This window comes from Colossoma macropomum, unplaced genomic scaffold (genome assembly GCF_904425465.1).
Source record: "Colossoma macropomum unplaced genomic scaffold, Colossoma_macropomum, whole genome shotgun sequence".
Taxonomy (NCBI): domain Eukaryota; kingdom Metazoa; phylum Chordata; class Actinopteri; order Characiformes; family Serrasalmidae; genus Colossoma; species Colossoma macropomum.
Window position 1 is genome coordinate 30,051,030 of NW_023494785.1, and position 18,521 is coordinate 30,069,550.

The 18,521-nt window shown below is 39.4% G+C and overlaps 1 protein-coding gene across 1 annotated transcript in view; it reads left to right on the plus strand.

Annotated features, from left to right (window-relative positions):
• The window catches only part of tsnare1 (T-SNARE Domain Containing 1), a 197,753-nt gene that overhangs the window by 22,466 nt on the left and 156,766 nt on the right, over nucleotides 1-18,521 (plus strand). Inside the window, exon 2 of the mRNA XM_036590208.1 lies at nucleotides 14,951-15,080. Coding sequence (XP_036446101.1) covers nucleotides 14,996-15,080 — 85 coding nt within the window. The 5' untranslated portion in view covers nucleotides 14,951-14,995. The remainder of the gene's footprint in view (nucleotides 1-14,950; nucleotides 15,081-18,521) is intronic.

The window sequence follows — 18,521 nt, forward strand, 5'->3', positions numbered from 1 at the left end:
ACATTCGGTGCTTCGCCTCTTGTTCGAGTTTTCCCGTTCCACCTTAAAAGATGCAGCAGTTAAGACTACATTCGGTGCCTCAGCTTCTTGTTCAAATTTTCCTGTTCCACCTTAAATGGTGCATGCACAATACTGTGTGGGCGGTCACTGTTTGGGGAGGGCAACACAAAATGTTGGGAGGGCCAACATCACAGGGCTCGATATATAAATAACTTTTAATATAATTGTATCAAAATATTTTCCCTTTAACTCTGTTATCAGAATAGCTAGATTTAAAGCCGTGACTCTTCGATGAGCTGCTAGTTAGCACCCAGGGGTGAAAGGGGGAGGGGGGAGAACATCCTGCTCTGAAAACAGTTCACACCTCTCCACTAAGGTGGGTGTGCCAAGATAAAATAGACCTTCCAACTGCAGCTTTCTTGATATCAAAACAATTGTGTACAACAGCCACAACTGTAAAACGGCAAATACACTTGTATTTGTTTGCTACCCTACAAAGAAAAAAAAATCCACTTTGCGTTCAGTTTTGTGCGGCCATACATACATTTCTATCACTAAATTCCATCTGTGTTTTTGAAGGAAAAAAGGTACAGTTCATCAGGGACCTGTAAAATAGGTGGGAATTGCGTTCTATGGCTCCTGTGAAAAGAGGTTAAGATAAAGAAGCCGCCCCGGAGCATGTGACTGAGATTTCTCCTTATTTTCCATTCTCCTGTCTCTGCTAATGCCTTGCAGCTGTGCCTGAAAACCCAGGCAAGCTGATAAGCCCAGTATGACACTTTCTCTTTTAGCCTGACATGTATCATAATTAGATAAAAGAGTGCTAGCGGGCAAGGTGTCCAGCTACTGATGCCCTGACCTTTCGGTGGTCTCGCAAATGAACTGTGTTTGGGTCTGTTGATATTGTTTGGGTTTATATACACTGAGAAAATATGTCAACACTTGTTGTTTAAAGATCATTTTTGCAGGGGTGTGGATTACAGGCCTTGCTGTTATATAGGCCATTGAACCCACTGTGTACACATGCTATGGTGTACACATACACGTACAGGTGGCAGCGGCATTTGTTGTCTGAATTCTGCGATTCTGCCTGTTTTCTCCATGTCGCAGACCCTAACTGTGTATGTGTGTGTAATAAGGAGAGGATGTGGCTGCTGTGGTGGCGACAGTGTCCTTAACTGTGGTTTCTTTCCGCTCAGTGGCTGCGCTCCCTCATGCTGGGCTAAGCCTCTCTGTGGTGATAATGGGGAGATGAGGGAACCAATTGAGGGTGAGTGGAAGGGATGAAGCGTGCTGTCAGCCCCCCTTGGCCATTCACAGGCCCGCCTGCTCTCTGATGGCTGTATTTAAAACTAGCCTGCTTCCTCAGGCCCTTCTGATCACACTGTGGAAGTATTAATGGTGGGAGGAGGAAAGACGCCGGGGGCAGGTGTGAAGACGGAGAGCTTTTTCTTTATTCACAACGCAAAAACAAAATACTCGGCTTTTCAGCCCACAAAGACAAGACGCTCGCTGGGACTTTTCAGTCCTTTCTGTCTACCTTTTTTCCTGATCCATTCAGGTCAGTTCAGTTCGGTTTAGCTCAGCTCTCACGCCTCCAGTGGTCTTCTTCTCTCTCTGGGCTCTGCCGCCTACTGAAGGAAGAGATTGCCTATAAGTAGGCTGGCAGAAACAAGGCACAGGTGAAGATAATCAGCTAGTTAGCCCGCTGGTTCAGCCCGACCGGCTTCTCCGCCCCGCATTCGACGCTCGGACACGCCCCCTTCTCCACACACACGTTCTCCGATTCCCTGACCCCATAACCCTCTTCTCCACCACTTACACACACGCTTCTGACTTTGCTTAATGCTGTCCTCACATAACATCAGCGTGCTGTATTTCTTTGCCCTTGCTGCTTTGCTTCTTTGTACTGAATTGACCTCTCCATGCTCCGCCCATAAGTTGGACAAGTTTTGCAGGAATGCGTTGTCACTTCCAACCTGCCTTGTTTCAGTTAGTTACAACAACAGAGAGTCTCAGTAGTGTAGAATTTGAAAGTGAAAACTCATTACGTAGCAAATCTGGGATTTTTGCCAGTGTTCTGTAAAGCTTGTTCAACCTCGCACCAGTGATTATGAAAGAATGCAGTCGTGGGTGGAACATAGATGGGTTATTTAACATAATGAATGTTTTCCCGCATTAAATCATAGAAAATCAGTGTCATGCATGAGGAATAACGTGTTAAGCTAGAAATAGTTAATAAGTGTGGATATAGTTTTTAGAAACAATGCATTTAATTACATATTTAAAAAAGCATACAAAATATAAGTGTTGCCTGATGAGTTTTGACGTAAGAACTACTTTGCATGTAAATGATGCGCAAATGATGCATGTGTAATTTGAGGGCAAATGATCCATCAGCTTCAGTGCGTGAAATCAAGCGCCAGCCTACCATAAACTCATTTACATATCATTTGCATGAAGCCCACCCTAATTCATGCAGATGCTTGATCAGAGAGCCAATAAAACAACAGTATTCAGCAGCTCATAAGCCAATCGCTGTGCTTATAGGCAGAGTTTGAGGTCGAGTAGTGAATGCTCCCCCTACTGACCATAATTTATATCATATATTTATAGTGTTAAAATTACGATGATTTGAAAGAATACAGTGTGAAATAAACATAACATCTTAGATTTTAAAGATGGTAGAATGATGTGATTGTGTAGTATGATTATTTTTTTGAAATAATATATTTAAATGCTGCATTATTGTAGTGTATCAGATGCTTCTGCACTAGTTGTGCTTAATATTTTGTGTTCTTTGAGTGGTATCAGTAATATAAAGCAAAAGCATGATACATCTTTAAGTAGAACATGGAATAGTTGCAGGATTTGTTTATACCAGTGTGCATCCACATTTGTACTGATTGCCACGTGCACTTATTATAAATATTATTGTTATTTTTAGTTTTTATTCTTATATTTGGTATTACAGATGATACTGATAGTAGTTCTGGTTAATGAACTGCAAATCAAGCAGATTGTTAAACTTCTACATTATTAAACTATTACACTGTTTACACACGCTCTTATCAGACATAAGTTTGACTGTACCTAGAGCTGGGCGATATGGCCAAAAATGTTATCATGATAAACAAAATTTATATTGTTCGATATCGATACATATCGCGATTAATGTCAAGTCATTATTTCTTTCACGTTTGAAGGCTGATTTTGCTCCTGGGTGGTTAATTGCTGTTTTAAACTATCCTTTATGGTCGGAACACGACAAACACTCATCAAACAGTGGAACATTTCACAAATCTGTCATGGGAGAGTGGGAGAAAGTGTCTGGTGAGCTGTTTTTACCAGCTGGAAAAGCATGGCTATTTTGTAATAGTCATAATTTAAGAAAGAAAACAGATTATTTTTAGCTGGTGACGAGCTGGTTAGGATGTACAAAAAGAGGTGAGTTCGCTGTAGGACAGTACAGTTACACCACTGACCTCGTCACTCACACTCGGTCACAGGAGAACAGATCGCCGGTCGCTCCACTCAGACAGGGACTGTATAACTCCGCGTTTCAGCCGTTGCTAAAGACTCATCTTACTCGTGGCCCCCTCCCTCTCTAATCATGTAGAAAAACTCGGAAGTGCGCCCTCTCCTGGCAACAGCAGAGTAGTGTCGCTTTCCTTGCAGTAGAAAACGCCACCAAGGCTTTCGCTGAACGTGGAAGTGTGAGAATGGTGTATTATATCGAACATTTATCGAACATGTCGTATCGCTCTATCGAGGAAAAGTTATATCGCGATAATTATCGTTATCGTTTTATCGCCCAGCCCTAACTGTACCACTCTGAAATATCTGAGATTGATCAAGATGCTTACAGCTTGTTACAGGACTCATTCACATATTGCACCCAAAAAAAGCTGATATTTAATAATAATAATTAACAAGTAATATATTGTGTTTCCCTAGAAAATGTGAATATTGTATCCGTCCTATTGGGTCTCTCTCTGTCTCATGCAGGCGAACCCCAGATTTATCTGCACTCACTCTGTATAAAAAGGTGGTTAATATTCCGTTACATAATGCCCATCTTAGATACATAATTGACCCCATAATTTTCATTTCATGAAAACAATGAACGTGATTTCTAAGGCCTGCTTGAAAAGCACTCCAGCTCATTTAAAGTGAGTTCTAATTAGCCTCTTCTAATGCTGACGTGCTATCACATTAACTGCACAATGACCAAAGTAATTTGGCCCTGCACAAGTATAAATGCAAAGTAACAGGTTAATACAACGTATTTTTGAATTAAGATTGCATGCCAGACTTCTTGATGGTTTCACATATCAAGGCAAATTTCCGTTTGATGACAGCTGGGTGGTAATTTCTGTTATAAAGCTGATTTAGTTTATATCTGTGATACTGATTTCCGCACTAAAGTGGAGGGAACAGAAGTTGTTAGCTGTGCAATTCTTCCTGTGGTTTAGTAGAATAGCCTACTATTAGATGCTTAAGTGATCTTAAGTGCTTCGGTTTTAAATTAAATTGTAGTAGAAAAATAGCAGATCATGTAGGTTTGAGATGGTGTTTCAGTTTTTCGACTTTAACAGTGTTTACATAGATAATCACACATATTACATTATTACAGCACATTACACAGATTATTCAGACATCCATGATATGACCTTGTTGGGTTTACTGAGTTCATTGGCTGATGTCATTAAAGCCAGAAGGGCGAAGGGTACTTGAAAGGGTGTTAGTGCGTAATGTGCTGAGTACAACGTAATATGTGCCAAAAACTGCTGATAATCTGAGACTTGAGGGTTTTGTATTGCTTTGATAGAGAAGATACATGTTTCCTAACCTCCTGCCATGAGATAAAACAGATGGCACACCTTTGTAGATATCAAAAAACTATGTGCAACAACCAGAATAAAATAAAAGGAGGAACACAATAAAAGCACTTTTATTAAGATTTTATTAATATTTACACTTTTAATATTAAGTCTACCTGCTACCGCACACTGGATGAATCAGCGGACAACACGCTGTAAGCTGCCTTTTGGAAAATAAAAAAGCACCGTTCACATCTCTATTACAGCAGCTTTAGAATCAGAATCACTTTATTATTTTGCCAAGTATGTTACACATACAAGGGATTTGCCTTGGTGAGTGTACACATGTATGACATGTAACATACTGAACAGACCGGACAAGCACACAGACTGTTAACATGTATTTAGCTAAGGAATGAATATGCTAATAACACAAGAAATAGAATAGAGAATAAGAAAGAATAATGAAGAGCCAGCATACATGAGAGGAGCTTAAAGAGAGATGTAAATATCTATGTTATATTCATGCAGATATGAATGTCTATACAAATGCTTTTCTATATTAAACCCAGACCACAAATCCATAGTAGGTGATGTAGCTTACAATTTAGGCCAGCTTGAAATTTAAGTTATACCTTATGAACTTCATTGTTTTTTGTCTGCAACATGTCCCAGAAAAGGTGGGACAGTAACCTGTTTACCACTGCATTTCATCACCTTACCTTTTAGCAACACTCAATAATCGTTCCGAGACTGAAAACACAAACTGATCCAGTTGTCAAAGTGGAATTTTTGCCATTCTTCAGTTTATTTACGTTGTTATGGTAAAACATTGAGTATTTTGTCTATGTACTTTTTTCGTTAAAATACAGGTCAAAGTAGATTTACAAATCACTGCCTTTTGTTTGTTATTTTCTTTTTACCTACAGTCGCAGCTTTTTTGGTATTGGTTTTGTAAGTGTCTGCCCAAACCACAGTGATTATGATAGAATTGTGCAGAAACCCTTATTTACTATTTGATTTTTTTTTAAAATTTTCATGACTATTTGAATATTTGAAAAAATGGACTCATCCCTGGTTTTGGTAGCAACTAATACTCAAGGTTTCACTGTCACTGTCAGCATTGGCAAAGAGAAAGTGCTACTGTGCCATCTCTAATTATAAGTAACTGTGGTCATAATTCTATTATAAAGCTGCCCCTCAGTGAGATGAACACAGATGTTTTAGTCAGCACTGCTGCACCTGATGTAACTATGCATGGGCCGCAGTCCTTGCTAGAAAAAGCATGTTGTTTTGGATGTTGGTATTTTTAAGACCGACACCGATTTCGTTATTTGAGGATTTAAAAATCCGATATATATCCAATCTATTGGCTTATATTTTTTTTCTTCAGAATTACACAACATAAACAAAGGTTTTCCCTAACATGTGTTATGTGTAGTTATTTAAGAGTCCTCACCAGGATAACATGATATAACACAGTTTAAAAATAAATTTGATATGTTGTCAAATGCAGTCAAAAGTACAACAAAATATATTAAAGTTTTGATAAATAATAAAAAAGTACTAAAACTAGTATTTTAATGTGTCAGTTGCTGTTTTTTTTAGAACCATTGCTTTGTAAAGAGTTCGCCAGGTTGATGTCAGCTAGCTCAGAAACTATAATGCTAGTGCTGTTAGCATGTATGCTAGCAGCTAGAGAATGAGTCTTTTGGTCATATTTTTATACTCTCGAGAGAAAATGTACATATGATTTTGAGTAACTGCAGATATTTACATGAGTGAGTGTAGAAACCATCTTAGAATCTGATAAATAGGCTGCTATACTATTATACGTTGCTTTTATTATAGTTTGGACTGGTGAGCTTGCTAATTCTGTTTTCATGGATTTATTTATGTCTATGAATGAGTTATGAAATGAATTATCAAACAAGTCCATGGAGAACACTAAATTTATCCACTACTGCTCCTTTACTGACACTGGATGATGTTTATATCATAATAAGAGTCCTGTATAACTGTACTGTTTAAATAAAGTCACTTGATTTACTTAAACAAATCCACTCTCCTTTAGAGGCACAGGATAAGGATTGCCATGTCAGTAGCCTCGCACCTCGGTCAGTTTTCTTTTTTTAGCTGTATTAACAGTAATAGTTGTTATTATTATTATTATTAGCATAATTTAATAATGTAAAAAATCTAAGTGGCTATTAAAACATGGGCTTCCATTAGACATGCAGACAGGTGCTCTAAAATGTTAATTTGCTGGCCAGTACATTAAAAAGTAATTTATTTTTATATCCTGTACTGAAGACACTAGCGTGACCACACAGCTCTTGGCAGTTCAGCAAAACCAGGGTTTTTTTTTTTAAATAGAGAATGGGATGGATTGGGAAAAAAAGAGAAATCTTCCTCACTTCTCTGGTCTCCTTACTAAGAATAACTTTTAGCTTCTCATGTCCAGTTACACAGCCCCCACCACCCCACCCCCATACCATCTCCAGTGTATGAGGCTCAGTCATTTGTGTACTGCAGGGCAGCGATGGAGAGTGGCCTAAGTGAGAGTGACACACTGATCAGCCTGCGTTAATCAGCGGCTCAGCTTTAGAGATGACTGGCCTGTCTGTCACAGTGCCCAGGGCTCATGACGTCAGATGGAACAGGCTGACAGGACGCGTGAGCGGGAGCGTGCGCATGCGCGCGTGTACGTGCTGGAGACAGCCGCAGGGTCTGACTGATTTGATGTGCAGACTGAGCTCTGTGAGTAATGAGCAGGCTATCATTCACTTTTACTCTGCACATTACTGAGTCAAGTCAAATGTGACCTGAAGTGTAGTTCTGCATTACACAGGGCTTAATGGGACTAGGGCTGTGCCTGTTTGCCTGTTGAGGGAAATATATCAGTGTTACCAGTGATTTTATATAGTAAAATCTTTTGTATTGAATTAAAAAAAAAACTTTTTTTCAGTAGTATCTCTATCAGCTGCAGCTGCATTGTGCTTTTGATTAGCACAGTTAATCATTTCAAAACTTTTCTCGTTTCTTTGAAAAGAACATAAAAACCGTTGAATTGAAACCTGCTAATATTAGAAGCCACTGGGCAGTTGCTGAATTCAGTAATTAAATGTTTATGTAACTATGAAGCATAAATTTGTAACCTATAGACACTGACAGTATAGATCTTAAAAACATAGATGTTTTTGTGTTTAATCCAAATCTCGAATACTGGAGCAGCACTCTGGACTTTTGCTTTCCCTGAGGTTTTGTGGATTAACGTTTGGAATTGTGCTCATGAGAGTGCAATGGGCAGTTGGTTCCACTAGATGGTCTACTAAAAATGAACTGTTCGGGACCACTTTTCGAGAGGATTATACCTTCAAAGATCTCCCTAATTTGCAATGTAATAAGACAGACAGCTGTATCGTCAGTGTTCTCTGAGAGAAAATTTGGTGCACAGCTGTGTGAGGAATCACACATGCGTGTGCAGCATTATAGAGAAGTGTGTGGTGGATGACGGTGGCTTTCGAGTTGAGTGATAAATGTAACTTTAGAATCTACAATTTTCAGTAGCTCATCATCATTCAGTCCAGTCATTTTGTCCACCTTTTAGTTTCTGTCCATATAAGCATGAACATATCATAGTTGTCAGCCCCTTCAGGTTTTTGTGTAGGATGTGCTTAATATGGTTTCAGGCTGTTTACAACTGAAGCTCATGCCTGACCCCAACTGCAGTCAAATGAAAAAGTTTGAGCCTGCCGGTCAAATTACATACGTTGTTGATTTTCCAAGTAAATATATGACACATCCTGTACAGAGAACAAACCTAAATATGGCATTTCTCTGCAAATGTTAGTGCACAATTTCTGTTTATTTGCTGGGTTTAATATATTGAAAAAAAAAAATCTATGAAAGGTGTCATAACCACTGACCACGTTTTATATATTTATTCAATTACCAACATGTTAAGTTCTGCAAATAAGCAGTAATTATGTGTGTTCTCTGTAGAGGTTGTGTTTTTACTTAGAAAATCTTACATGCATATCATTTGACCAGGGGTGCCTAAACTTTTGAATACCATTGTAGTATTTCTTTGTAGTGCTAATCCACATGGATTTAGTCTCAGTTTTCACATTTTAGAGATGTTTATCTGCCTCGGCAGGTGTGTACGTGAAAAATATTGCATATTCGGATGTCCCACAATTCCCAGTTTTGGTGCATCCCTAGTAATGCATACATACGAATTAATGGTAGAAAATATGGTTTGGTGAGAGAGATCTCCAGCGGCGGTGTCCCTGAGGGAGCAGGCTAGAGGGGAACTGGAAGGGGTCAGGCTTGGAGACAGTACATCAGATTAGTTCTGCCACGTGATCAAATAATGAGATTAATTTTTGCAGAGCAGAAGGATTAATTGCTTTTGGCGGCCAATAAACAATTTCTGTGCTTCTTGATTTCGAGCCCAGCTGGTATGCTACTGGCTCTCGCTCTCAGATGCTTCGTCTTCACTGCCTTTCTCTTTCCCTCTCGCTGCTTTCTCTTTCTCTCACACATAGACTTGCAAACAGCATCGTCCCTTCCCCCGTTTTCACACGCCTCAAAATGCATATGCCTCCTTATGACCATTTACTGAAACGTGAAACATTCAACTCATTCGAGAAGATCCAAAATGCCTAAACGTGTCTGCTGCATGCCAGTGTTCAATAAACCCTTCCATCTAAAACAAGTTTTGTTTATATGCATTTAACAAATACCGCAGTTTTTTTATCTAAACCCCATCTGCTGTTTCTGTATCATACAGTTAATTACCACTGAGAATAATTTCAACACATTTATGTACTTAGAGAAGAACAGAAAACTCTTTGACTCAACACACACGTGGAGTAGAAACCAATGGGCGGTTGCTGAATTCCATCAGTAAACACTTATACAGTGATCTTTGTAGAACACTTTTATAAATTCATTAGTCTAAGACTGTAATTCTGTGTGTGTTATTCTTAGATAATGGGACTGGTTTTCCACAGGGAAAACTTTATCTGCGTAGTAATACACAGTCCAGTCACATTATTACGACCACCAGCTAATATCCAGCGTAACCGCCGTGTGCAGCACGGACAGCAGCTAGACGGGCTTGGAGTGACTCAATAAAGTCCTGGTAGGTTGTCAAAGGTATCTGGAGCCATGCTGACTGCAGTGCATCCCACGGCTGCTGGAGGGTGCGTGGGGGACGATCCATAGAGCAAACATGACAATCGAGGTGGTCCTATAGATGCTCAGTTGGGTTCAAGTCTGGGGAATTAGGGGGACAGGGTAGTACTTGGAAGTCTTGGTCATGCTCTTCCAACCAAAGTCGAACATTTCTAGCCATGTAACATGTCGCATTGTCTTGCTGGAAGATCCTGTCTGCCCCAGGAAAGACAATCAGCATGTATGGGTGTACGTGATCTACAAGGATGGATTCATACCCAAATCGGTTGAGAGTGCCTTTCACATGGATGAGTGGACCCAGAGAATTCCATGAAAACATTCCCCAGACCATAAAGCTGCCACCACCAGCTTGTGGACATGAAGTGGACATAATAATGTGACTCGACTGTGTATATGGACTTTGCAGGGGTTCCTGACCGGATTAGGGAAGCAAATTTTGGCAAATTCTTTTGACTGATGACCAACTGTCATTAGTCTGTGATAACCATCAAGCCTGAGATCAACAGCCAGAGTTGGGTGGAATATAAGTAAGAAGGTATACTGCGGTATTTAAAACGATAACGGTATTTCTGAATCATGACATGCCAAATTTCTATTCCTTGTCTGAATGGCTAAATAAAAGCATTCCACCCATTTATATTTTAGAGAGGCTCACTGACTGGTGATGTGGGAGCTCACGAATTCATATCAGTATCAATTTATTTGAAAATGTATTTAACCAGATTGCGTTTTAATTTTCATGGTCATCCCATCAGGGCGGGGCCGACAGCACGCTCAGCGAAAAAGGCATCATCTAAAAACATTACGGCCAAAGAGATTATAGCTACTCTTACATTAGCAGATGAGGTGAAGAAAGTGGGAAATATGACCACTTGTGATGCTTTTTGTCGTTATACATGACCCCATGAGAACGTTTTTAATCAAACATGTGGCCAGATTTTTTGATTTATCAGTCTGGTTGATAAAAAACAAGGCTGAATTTTCTGGTCCACCTTAAACTGTGCAGCAGTTCTGGTGCCTCAATGCGCCTGAATATTACAGCAGAACCATTTAAGGTCAAATGGAAAATTTGAAAAACCTCATTTTGTAAACTGAGGACAGTGGCTGATAGTGAGGCTGGACATAGAGATTGCAGTTGATGCCATGCAGGGTTAACTTCTACAAAGTGAGCATCAGAGGTGAATACATTGATCTGCCATCAGCTCACCTGCTAATACGCTGCATGAATTGTGGAGGGATGCAGAATGAAGCTAGCTAAAAGCTGTTGTTAATGCTAGCTAATGTTACATTCCCAAACAAGGCCCACATCTGCTGTTTTTATCAGACTACTTGTTAATTGTAGTAATGCAGACTTAGCAGGTCAATGCAGTTTAAGCTTTTAATCCTATTTTTTCAGTTAACAATGGATTTTACTTATTTTCTAGTTGACATTTAATATTTACTAATGGAATTGTAATTTTCGATGTTGGAACATTGCTGTGAGGATTTAAATTGTGATATCAAGAATGAAATACTTAATAATTAATTTTTAATTTTCACATGCGAACAGGTTTTCTTGTGATCAAGAGAAATAGAAATAAAGGCTAAAACGGCTTTCCATAGTAATTTTGAACAAAAACATCGGTATAATTTTGAATTGTATGGAAAAAATAGTTATCTTGTTGAAATTGAATTCTTGTTAGAGAAATTGTTACTGTAATTATGATGAACTGGAATAAATGGAATTCTTACAAAAGAGAAATGAAATCTTACGTGCTAAAATATAATTCCTACTATTAAAATATTTATTTTAAGATGTTGTAATTGGATTTGCATATACGTCATTTTCTGACTTCAAAAGTTAAAAGCATCTTTACCAAAAGCTGTCTATTTTTTGTCGGCATTTCTTACCTTAAATTTCTTATCCCAAAATTTGCATGTTATCCACTCTTTGGCAGCCAAAGAGAGCTTCACTTGGCGTGGGTCTTTAATATGTACAATCTCATTTACATGTTGATTTTGGTTGGCTGTTGTCTAGAACATCAGTGAAAATGTTGCAGCATTAAAAAGACTCCAGTACGCTTATCACGGCCATGGTAACTTTATAAATAAGTCTTTTTTTACTGTGCCACACATTTTGCACCGTGAAACGCTGTTACTACCGAGCTTAAGGAATCTAGTCCACTGTGATTGGTTAGAGGGCTCATTTGCATATTCCACCCTTCACTACTATCAGTAATACAAAGGCCAACAAACAACTGTTAAGCCCCGTCAAATACTCCAAATTGTTCCAACACAAACACCTTTGATGTTTTCCAAAGTGCTTTATAATGTTGATTTTGAGTTGCACGCTAGAGCTGAGGTCACCATGTAAATGCTAGTAAATGACATTTGAGGGTGCGTATGTGCTGTGCTGGTGCACGATGATATCACTAAAGCTGCTAAAGACGGACACCCAGGCATCTCCACGTTAACTGAGCACAAGCTGCCCTGAGGGCACCAGCATGCTCTCGATGTATTATTTAACCTTTTCATCAACATTTCACACGTTTCATTTTGCTCTCGCTGGGTGTAGATGGCTAATCCAGCCGCTAGAAGGACAGATAGAGCGGTTTATTTAAAGCCGTGATTATTGTCATTGTCTCTCATGGGATTTAATTAATGCTGTCACACAAACACACACACTCTTCAGCTAAATCCGAGAATATCTGTGTGTGTACACATGCACCCGCGTACTCACACCGAAGTGTTGGGGTTAAATCACGGTGTCACAGATGCCCCCATCCTTTCACACCTCTCCTGTGCTGCTAATGAATGCTGTTTGACACGCGGACCCAGTTAACCACACTAGTCTGCACATCCTCCTCCTCGAATCACACGCTAAACCCCTGAAGTTTTACAGGTCAGATCCATTAGAACGGTCTGCCCCAGGCCTCATCGTTTCACGCTATTCCATTTCTGCATTTATCTCCAGTAATAACACAGCAATTTGGACTGCAAGGCAGTAGTTTTTGTGCCACCTTGCCTTCTTCTGAAATTTTAATTTTCTTGCTATTTCTTTGCCTCCATTAAATTGTTCATCCAGCTCGCCCCCCCATTTGCTGCAGTAACAGCCTCAACTCTTCTGGGAAGTTTTTACTCTAGATGTTGGAACATTGCTGTGAGGATTTGATTGTATTTGGCTATAAGAGCATTGGTTATTGGATGGAGCTCCATCACTCCAGAGAACACAGTTCAAATGCTCCACATCCCTATGCTGGGGGCTTTAGACCCCTCAAACCGATGCTTGCCACTGGGCATGGTGACCTTAGGCTCATGTACTGTTGCTCCATAGCGTCCTTTTTGATTGGCAGTTCTTTTCTATTCAGGTTAAACAAATCTGTATGTACACAATTGGACAACTGTTTCAGCAATGCGTGTACCTTAAAGTTGCTGAATTCAGTGATTAATAAAGGGAGTGTCTGGATATTTTTGGACACAGTGTTTTGCTAATACTTTGGGTAAATTTTTCAACAGTCAGATTTATGTTCATCACAATGTCTTTCTTGGTTTGAAGAGAAGGTTTTACCTAGCTCAGGGGTCGGCAACCCAAATGTTAAGAAAAACTATTTTATCCTTTCAACAAAAATCAAACCCCCTTGGAAGCCACAAATGAACGAATTTTATGTCCATTTTACCATATTGGCTGTGAATATGTTTCAGTATATGCTAATGTAGTAGTATAGGCTAAAAAACATAAATTATAAAGAAAAACACAGGCTTACTTTGTTCTGCTTTAAGCTTTAGCTCAGCTATAGCTGCTTTTCTCACATCTCCGGCAGGAAACCTTTCTGTGAAAGTGGAATAGTTTCTTGTAAAATGTCTCTCAACTTTCAATTTTTGAATGAGGCTGAAGTCAGATTCTCATTCACCAGCTTCTTGTTGAATTTTCCTGTTTCACCTTAAATGGTAACCGCGCCAGAATGTTGCTGCAGCACCATTTAAGGTGGAACGGGAAAATTCGAACAAGAAACTAACTGACTGAAGTTTCACGACTTTTTAGTGTTTGACAGTTTCTCTTTGCAGATTAAACGTATCAGGAAACCAACTGGAGTGATTGTAAATGCAAATTAGTTCATTTGTCTCCAAATTATCGATGGTCATCTTTAATCTAGCTAGGCGAGACTGCAGCCTGCATTGCTATGGTGCCAAAAAGTCTGCATGCCAGTCTTCAAGGCCAAAGGGTGAATTAGCGGTTACATATATTATATGTTATATATTTATTGTTAAAACTGTGTTAGAACGATCAGCAGAGCTTTATTTTACTGCAAAGGATTATTTTATTTCACCTAAAAATCTGATTCTGCTGTGGAGCCGCAACAGGGCAGTAAAAGAGCCACATGCGGGTCTGGAGACTGCATGTTGCGACTTCGGACCTAACTAATGCGTGGTAAAAAAAAAACAATGGCATTTTTTACAATTACTTTTTTCCTGAAAGTTTAAAGACCTTTAAAGAAAGATGTTGCTGACGTCACAACAAGGGAATAAAATGTGCAGTGCTTGGTATTATTCCCAAGGTAGTACTGTCGCAAATTTTGTCACAAATATTTACTTGTTTTCCTTAAATTAAACCCAGTTAGTCTTGAATATGTACAAGACCCTGTGTTGTTCATTTTCCTTGAATTTTATTTTTTGCTTTTATGTTTGAGTGAAACAGGCTATTTCTGTTACTGTGCCTTCAAGATTGATATATGCAAATGATCTCTGTTCTGATTGGCTCCCTGATTTGTGCCTCATTCAATGAACAGTCTGGACTGAAAAATTACTAATAACTTCATTGTGAATGGTTGGAGGTAAACTGCTGTAGGCTGAGTGGTGGTGGATATATATATATGCACTGTGATGTCAAATCAAATAATGCCATTCACACTGGTGTTTACAGATTCTTCTTTTTTTGTGTCTTATAGACTACCAAACTTTTCCTTCCTTGAGAACCCAGAGGAAGCTCCAGAATGTCGTATGGATCTATTGATGGTGGCTCCTTTGGCAGCAGAAACCCATTTGGTGGGCCCACAAGGCAGGGCTACCAGCCAGTAGGTAAAGACCAATTTACCTCCCTACTCAAACAGTGTAATCCAACCACGCTGAATGTCTTCAGAACATGAGCTCATGCCATACTATTTATCATCATGTATTGTTCACCAAAATACCATAAATCATTTGACAAAGACAAAGAGCGATTCCCCCCTCATTTGCAAAAAGGCACTGCACAGTGTTTGTTCTCCATAAATCATTATGCAACTAATCAGCCATATGGCTTATTTTAACAAAGGTCTGCTTCAGCAGATTCAAACATATTTAGTAACTATATGACTTGCTTTTATACACACTGTGACATTACGAATTTATATGCTTCAGTGGTGGTATGAAGTCATAGCGGAATGCTAAATAAGTCCACCTGTGATTTTAATGTTTCATTCTATTAATTGTGCTTTAAAATCAGTCCGTGTAGGTAAACCCGAGACTTTCACACTCCAGCAGACAGTGTAACGATGCTCAGCGCTGGAGAGAGTTATGCAGTAGAGAGTTATCTACTGTAGATTGACCATTATGTTGTGTTTGTTACCTTGCAGTAACATTTTGACGTGATTGTGACTTGACTGGCAATTTTGTTGGATGTTCTGCATCATGGCCATGTAAAATAGGCGGTCAAGCTGTCTTGTTTGCTGATATAATACTCCTTTAACGTCAGGGCTCGAACTGAGGGGGGATGCAAGGGGGTGACATCCTCCCAGGCAGAAGAATGACAAAACACATCCTATTCCATTTAGAGTAATATGATAATATTTCACCTAAAATGTTGATATTTTAATACTATCCATTTTGAGATTAACAGCTAAGTTGCTTTAGATGTAGAACATGGACCAAAGCCAATAAAAGAGCACAGAGTAAAGCTGTGTGTTCATAGGTCACAGTTGATAACCTGCAATGAGCTCTAATGCCATGACTTTAAGAAAGTCTGACTAAAAGAGGAGAAATATCTGAAAATATTTTAGAAATTAAATATAAGAGAGTAAAATTAAAAACATTAAGTATACTTAGAGTTTATGACTACCATCATGTTTGATTTTTTTTTACCAATTCAGCCACTGCTTATCATCATTAAATGAAGTGAGTGGTTCAGTCAGCAGCTGGAGTAGCTGAATGTGTAAATTGCACTATAATGCCTGGAATTATTGAGGCCTATCTCACAGTCTAAATTTGAAAAGATTTTTTTTCATACAGAGTATTAAGCACCTTTTCAAGCTCACTGAAAACTAAATTCAGTAAACATAAAATAAAGAATAAGATCATTTCATTAACAGGTTGTAATGTGCTTCGTCTTAGTCACAGGGATGGGAGGCTTACTTTGCAGGTTACTCTTTACCTGTTAAAAAACGTAATTAAAAACTAATTCAAAGGATTGTGATATTATAAATTAGATTACTTTCCGTTACTTTTCGATTATGTGTCTTTTTAAAGTCATGTAATTAAATAAAGACAAGGAAAAAACTATATCAACAAAATGTATTTAACTGAACACAAGGCTAACAGGACAAATACACAGTTTTATGAAGCTAAATGGTGTATTATAAATAATAGATCAATTGTTTATGCTTTATTCCAAAGTCAAAATGTCAGTTTGGTAGAAATCTTTCTGAGACCCCTTATCAAGTATGATTATGAATAAAGACCATTCTGAAACGTCTAACTTGCCATCATATGTTTTCTATCTGATAAAAGGCTTGACTGGCTCATAATGCTTTATATTGCTTTGATGATGTAATTTGTAGATGCTCCCTTATTAGCTCTCAGCGGTTTTGGTCCGCAGAAATCTCCTACGAGTTTTAAAAGGCATGCACTTCACATGAAAACAAAAAGTGAGTGCAGATTTACATATATTCCTTTACTACCCAGCCCTGGTCATATGTGAGGATAAATACACTGACATGCAAAAAGTCATGGGACAGGAACCAGTGTTGTGTAGGACCCCCTCTAGTCCAGCAAAGTGCAGCAACTCGTCGTGGCATCGATTCCGCAAGTGGACAGAAGACGTCTGGAGGGATGTTGAGCCATGCTGTCTGGATAATCACACATAGCTCCATGTTATTTGTAGGTGTAGGATCTCGGGTGTGAATGGACCTCTCCACCACATCCCATAAATGCTCGATTGGGCTCGATGTTGGGCGAACGTGCAGGGCACACCATTCGTTGGAACTCTCCAGAATGCTCTTTAAACTAATTCTGGACAACTTGGGCTGATGGCCCGGTGCATTATTCTGCTGGAGCATCCCATCACTGTGGGGGTACATGAAGTTCATGAAGGGCTGCAAATGGTCACCAAGCAGTGAAATGTAGTGTTTAGGTGGACCAGTGGACCCAACCCATGCCATGAGAACACACCCCACACCAATATGGAACCACCACCAGTGTCCACAGTGCCTTGTTGACAACTGGGGTCCATGGCTTCATGAGGTCTGCACCACACACAAACCCTACCATCAGCCTGAAACAATTGGTACCGTGACTCATTGGACCACGCCTAATGTTGACAGTCCTCCAGGGTCCAGTTAGCAACCTCACAAGCCCAGGTGAGAGGCTGTGTCCGGTGTCCTGGTGTTAACAGAGGCACTCTGGTGGGTCTTCTGCTCCCATGGAAGCTAAAGAACGCTGCGCTGACTTGCAGGGATGTGCGTGGGGGGCCTCCTGCATTGAATGTGGATGTGATTTCTGCCAGAGTTGCTTGTCTGTTTGCATAGACAGTTCTAGCCAGACGCTGCGCCGTCCACTGTGGGTGGTAATGCCTTCTATGACATTTTCCTGGTACACATGTGACACTGTGGATTGAGGAATGTTAAATGCCTGCACAATTTTGGAAATGGAATGTCCCATTAATCTGGCACCCACTATCATGCCTCGGTTGAACTCCAAAAATTTACATCACCTTGCCACTGTTTGACCTCACAATTTATACAGATGTGGGCATTCTCAAGCCATCCCCTGATGTAATGCCCCTTTTATAATCAATTTACTGTTGTCCCATGACTTACGACACGTCAGTCGACTTACGACTTCTCCATTGAAGTAAATACAAGTAGCTTCCCAAAGAGATGAACAGTTCAGTTAACATTCCAACACCATGTAATGCTACTGCATTTAATAAAATGTTAAAAACCACAAACTTCTGTATCCTACTTCTGAGAAGATACAGCACTGCTTATTAAAGATAACTGATCTGTCCTCAATATACCAACAGTCGCAAAATTTTATGTCGAGTAAGAAAATGCCAGGCATAAATCTGAGTTGTGGAAGCTCAAGCTGTCTGAGCTGCCTACTGACACGTACAGTATGCCCTCTAGTCCATTGATACTGCAGACAAGAACACTAAACAGCAGCATGTAATTTATTATAACACTATTTATTTAATAAACAGAATTAACAATTTAACTGTTCTGACTACATCAAAAATGCAAAGACTACAAATGATTTGGCATATAA